The following is a 5,410-nucleotide window of genomic DNA, read 5'->3' as shown; positions in this document are numbered from 1 at the left end:
CTGTACCTCCAAGTACCAAATGTTGGTAACGTCAGAATTTTGTAGCTGAACACGCATTGCACAATAAAGCCATTTAAAAAAATTATTCCTCACACGAGCTGGAGTCCCGTATGATTATTTCATACAGAACAAGAGTATACAAACTAAGACCAGAAAACAAGGCTAGGAGTTCAGTAGCTTGTCCAAACGTTTTAAACAAGTCTTGATAGGAACTGTATTTTATGTAGGCAAAACACATTCTCTACACTAAAAGCCAGTTACAGTAAATGCATAGTCTAAAGTTCTTTAAAAAGTACAGACTAACATAGCCATAGGATAAACTTTAATCGATGGCTATGTTAATCTCGAATGGATTTAAAGAATAACAGACTGTTACAATAATCCATACTAGCATTAAGACAACTGTTCCACAAAATATCTATTTCATAAGCTAAACACAACATTTTAGTCATGGTATTTTTGTACCAAATCCTACCTTTTAAGGGCCTCTTTCACTTCTGGCACTGAGCGGATACACTGAACCGTAGCATTCATGTAGCAAGTGTTGCCAAGGTTTGTCAAACCACATGGTAATTCCATCTACCAAAAAAAATTACAAGGGCGCTTGAAGGTCTAAGAGAGATTTGCAATGATTTTTTTGTATAAACACTATAATTTGATATTGACTTTGAAGAAAAGTAATGATCAGAGATGTGTAAAACCTGGAACATTTCATCAAACTTTACAAAGTTTTCCAGATCCATTTTCTGATGGTATTAATCATTTCACCATTTGGTGCTTTTAGAGGGCATACAGGAATGCTTTGGGGTTTTTTTTCTATGCATGTTTAGTTTAATGAGCATATTCTTCAAGCAGGCAGTCATTCAGAAAGTTCACCTATAATCTCATTCAAGTTTTGACCTTAAAATACTACTTCCATTAAATTTCCACATGAATACATTAGTATAAAACACTGATGTTTTAATTAAAACCAGTTTTCAGTAAAACTCTGGATGTGACAGAGTTCATAGTCAGAAACAAAAGCATTATTTAAACTCCTCTCCAGAAGTCTGCAACAGATCATTAACTTGATCCTTTCAGACAACTTGTGAATTTCTAAAGTTCCGACAAATGTGAAGGCCAACTAATAATTAAACTAAGCAGTTTCAGAAACAACTATAAATCACAATATAATAGCATTTTTCCTTTCTTTTTTTTTAAATCTTGCATATTTGAGTAGTAGTCAGGGAAAAGCACACAGTGTAACAAAACTGAAGTAGCACTGCATACCAATACGACTTAACTATTATAGAAAGAGAGAATTCATTTAGCTGTGTACCCAGTTTTTAATGAATACATGCAGTACAGACAATTGAATTTTGATGTATAACAAAATTTGAATCAGAGAAATGCAATGCGACCAGCTTTTTCAAAATGTTACGTGACACTGAATCATCTCCCTGTTTGTCCCTCAGTTATCTGTCAGTGTATAGATTTAGTCTATAGTCTAGTTATCTAGTCAGTGTATAGATTTAGTCTGAAAAATACATAAATGTGGTTCACCTGCTGGTGCCATGGAAAGCATTAAATACAGAAGCACAGAACCAGTCCTAAACTACAGATGCGTCCTCATATGGACATCCATAAAAGAATTCCCGTTCTACATGAGCAGTTAACAAGTCATGCAACTGTTTTAAGTACGACGATGAACTCCTAGTTCAAATAACTGATGAGAAAATTAAGCCCTTAAAATTGTAAAAAAACCCCAGTTCTTCCAGACTTTACTCCCATAAAGGAAAACATATCATCAACTCAATTCATGTTAAACTTATTTTCATTTTTCAGGAAGAAAAGTTTACCTAATACTACTAACAAGAATAAATAAAACCCCCCACACACCCCACCCCAAACAAGATATGGAGGTACAAAAAAAGTTTGCGCATCTAAGAGGCCTTATTCAGGCAAAGTTCAGGACACTAAGACAGCAAGGGCAATACAACTTTGTCTTTAAAAACAACAGCAATGATGTGACTTTTACATTAAATAAATGTGACTTTTAAATCAAATTCCAGACTTCTCATCTTGCTAAAAGATGGGTCATCAACACAAATTTGCAACTCTTTGAGAAGCTATCAATGCTAACCAGACATTACAGTTTCAAAACCCACTTGTAAGCAACTGCAAGTATTCAAAAACCTGCCACTATTCAAAGGTTTACAAGAAACCGACGTTTAAAATATGCTTACAGCTGAAGCCAACTGCTCCTCTGTCATGTCTTCTACAAAAACGGGTCGAGAAATTGGCTCTTCTGGAAGCGCATCTGCGGAACCCATCATTAATAAGGTCATCCCCTTGAAAAACAGTAAAAATAGCAATAAATGTTTAAAGGCAGTTATTTGCACTAAAAAAATTAAATCATTAAGCTTTTGACATATCTCAGCTATTTCCCTCAAAATACACACAATTTTTCTCTTAGTTTACAGGACTGCTACTGCACTGCTGTTTCTTATGGGTATACCTTAACTTTCTCATTATCTTGAAAGTACTTAATCAAGAAAAACTCCACAGCATTATCCGTGCTAGAGGTTTCCACTGAGCCTGGTGAGTCTGCAGCAGCTGACAACGCAAGATTCCAGTCGAGACTAAATTTAACCTCCAAGGAATACCCCAACGTGAAGCATTTAGAAAAGCTCCCTTCCTGCTGGACCAGTAGGGATCATGCACCTTCAACACTTCAGTGCAAGTTTTCCTCTTTCTCTCCAGCCTTAGAAAACACCTTGGAACCAAGGACAACTGAGCAGCCAACTTCCAATTTGAAGGAAGCTGCAAAGTTTGAGGTTCCAAATCAACTGAGTCTCAAGTTCTCAAATTCAGAATTCTCTAAACAACAACAACAAATCCCGAGAATCTGGGGAAACAATTCAGACATATGTGGGTCATAAGGAGGACCACAGCTCCAAGTTTCAAATTGTTTTTTTTCCATCAGAAAAGCAACTGGGAAAGGGAAATGCCATTCTTTGGTCTGGCACGTTCTGAGAACATTAAATCAATCAAAAAGTGAAACATAACCAAAATGACCCCAACAGTTTAGGCATGAGGAGTAACATTCAAGGGAAGAAAAGACCAATGAAGTTATCGTGCTTGATGGACTTGCATAAGGAAAGGGAGTTTTCCAGCATTCAACGTGAGTACATCTACACAATAAGATCTATCAAAGGAGGAGAAAATGGCTATCTGGGGCCTTGAAAAAGACTGTGCTAAGGAAAAGGATGGACAACAGAACAGAAAGACACTGCTTTGACGGTGTAAATAAATCCCTAGAACTTGTATACAACACTGTTCAAATTAATACTGGCAGCTATTAGCGTAACAGTATGCAGAAAAGGACAAGAATATTGCAGACTGGGGTTTTTGCTGAATTACTTTGCTACAACAGCTGCAGGATGCTAATGGATGCTTGCAAACTAATTACAAGGATACAGTAATGCTACCTAATTCAATCTGCTCAGTGAAGAACTGGAGTAAAATCTGTACCAAAAACAGGTTACAAGATACCCACCAAAATCAAAATGATGAAAAAAAAACCCCAAACAAACAAAAAACCCAAAAATCTTTGGGATTCCCTGTTACAACATTAGATCGGTAAGAAACACAAATAATTCACTTTTTGTTTTCTTTTTGAACTAGTCAAAGGTACAAGTAACCATTATCAATGGCTTTGTTTTTAAACAGCAGTCATTTAGTACAGGAGAACAAATTTCAGCAGGCTGATAAAAAGGAAAGAGACAGAGCATTTCTTCAGCATTTCTGAGCACTTCACAAGCTCTCTCTAAATAACATCACTTACTATTATGGTCTGGGGAAGATAACATAGAAGGACCACTGGTCTGATCAGAACATTTCTTGTAAAGAAAGGAAGAAAAATATGCTCCCAAGTACTTCAGGAATATGGTGTAATTTCCCTACTGATGCTAGAAAAGGTTTTTTTACAAATCAGTGGAGAGGACTTTGTAAGAATGCTTAGGTATGACAGCTGTAACATCATTTTTCATCAAGCTCTGATTTTTAAGAAAGAACTACCCATTCAAACAGAAACAGCAAGAACTTTAATTCTTTCTTTAAATGCCAAAACAGAAAGCAAACTAGAAAAATTCAGTTATTCCTCAGAACTTACATTCTTTATTTTTAGGTTCCCCCAGTCATCATCCTGTATTTGAAATGAAATAAAAGGCAAGTTAACTATCTTGCAGCAAAAGACACACAAGTATTTTCATTAATATTAATCACATATTTCTAAAAATACAATTGTATTGTATATTTCTAAAAATACAATTGTATTGTATTGATATTGTATTGATACAATATCATCCAAGATTCCACAATATTAACTATTAACACATCACCAAGTCTTGTCTGACTAAAATAAAAAGCAGTCATATCATCTTTTCAATATGGTTCTTCATCTGCTGTTTCACATTGCTTACATGTTAGTAACTTTCTGCAGGGAAGCTGTCTGCATTGCATACACCACCAAGTCTCCAGCAAAGAAGAGCCAGAGAAACTTTTCTTAAACAAGCTAAAAAGCAAAAAGTTGCATTCAGATCCTGAACATTAAAAAGGAAGAGAAAAAAATATCCAACAAGCAGAGTAGCATTTGGTACAAAAGAGGGAAAAGGTGTTTCAAAACAGCAGTGTACCTCCCAACCATTTGGCAACAAACTTTTGCCAGTGTTTTCTAGTAGCAGGCAATGGATTACACAGAATTATTTCCAAAAAGTGCTGTCAGTTTAATAACTACGATGAAAGATCTTCAAAAAATGGTCATTGCTCACTACGTTATAATGTAATAAGAATAGAAATATAAAAAAATCCACAAATTTCTACCTTCAGAGTTCCTCCTTTAACCATAACCTTCTGCCTGGCTGGCTGAACTCCAGTCAGTGCAAACAACTGGGCTTTGAAGACCATTGGAGGTTCGTCAGTGTTAAGCTCCACACCATCAAATTTCTCTTTTCCCCATTTCACGTTAACTGCAAACAAAATGTTTTGAAACTACATTATTTGCCAACATACAAGAATGTACTTACCAAGATTAATCCAGTATTTGAAATTTCATGCTTTATACCATCTCAAGTTTTCCACTCTAAAACTTGTCAATAACCAAGCTAAAGGACACCTTTACTACATGGCATCTCAGCTATCAGAACATACTATTTCCAACAAGTCTAAAAAAATCCTACAAAACAATTGTAAGCAACATACATACTGAGAAATTCTGTAAGCAATAAATGTGTGTAACAGTATCAGAAGTTCTTTGGGCGAGTCTCCACAAAAGCAGCTCAAAAGCAACTCTCCCCATCTCTTGGCACCGCAAACAAATCTCTGAGGGAAGCTGAGACGTGCAATTCCAGTTCAGTTTTCTGTAGCATTT

At 35.8% G+C, this 5,410-nt stretch overlaps 1 protein-coding gene across 1 annotated transcript in view; it reads right to left on the bottom strand.

The window, feature by feature from the left end:
• The window catches only part of LOC104545860 (ubiquitin carboxyl-terminal hydrolase 14), a gene marked incomplete at both ends in the record, with an annotated part of 13,069 nt that extends 8,038 nt beyond the window's left edge, over positions 1–5,031 (bottom strand). Inside the window, 4 exons of the mRNA XM_010191094.1 lie at positions 476–579; positions 2,226–2,330; positions 4,154–4,186; positions 4,864–5,031. Of these exons, the coding sequence (XP_010189396.1) occupies positions 476–579; positions 2,226–2,330; positions 4,154–4,186; positions 4,864–5,031 (410 nt within the window). The remainder of the gene's footprint in view (positions 1–475; positions 580–2,225; positions 2,331–4,153; positions 4,187–4,863) is intronic.
• Between the last annotated feature and the right edge of the window lie 379 nt (positions 5,032–5,410).

Source organism: Mesitornis unicolor, unplaced genomic scaffold, assembly GCF_000695765.1.
Source record: "Mesitornis unicolor isolate BGI_N332 unplaced genomic scaffold, ASM69576v1 scaffold37698, whole genome shotgun sequence".
NCBI lineage: Eukaryota > Metazoa > Chordata > Aves > Mesitornithiformes > Mesitornithidae > Mesitornis > Mesitornis unicolor.
This window is presented reverse-complemented; position numbering and strand designations above follow the sequence as displayed.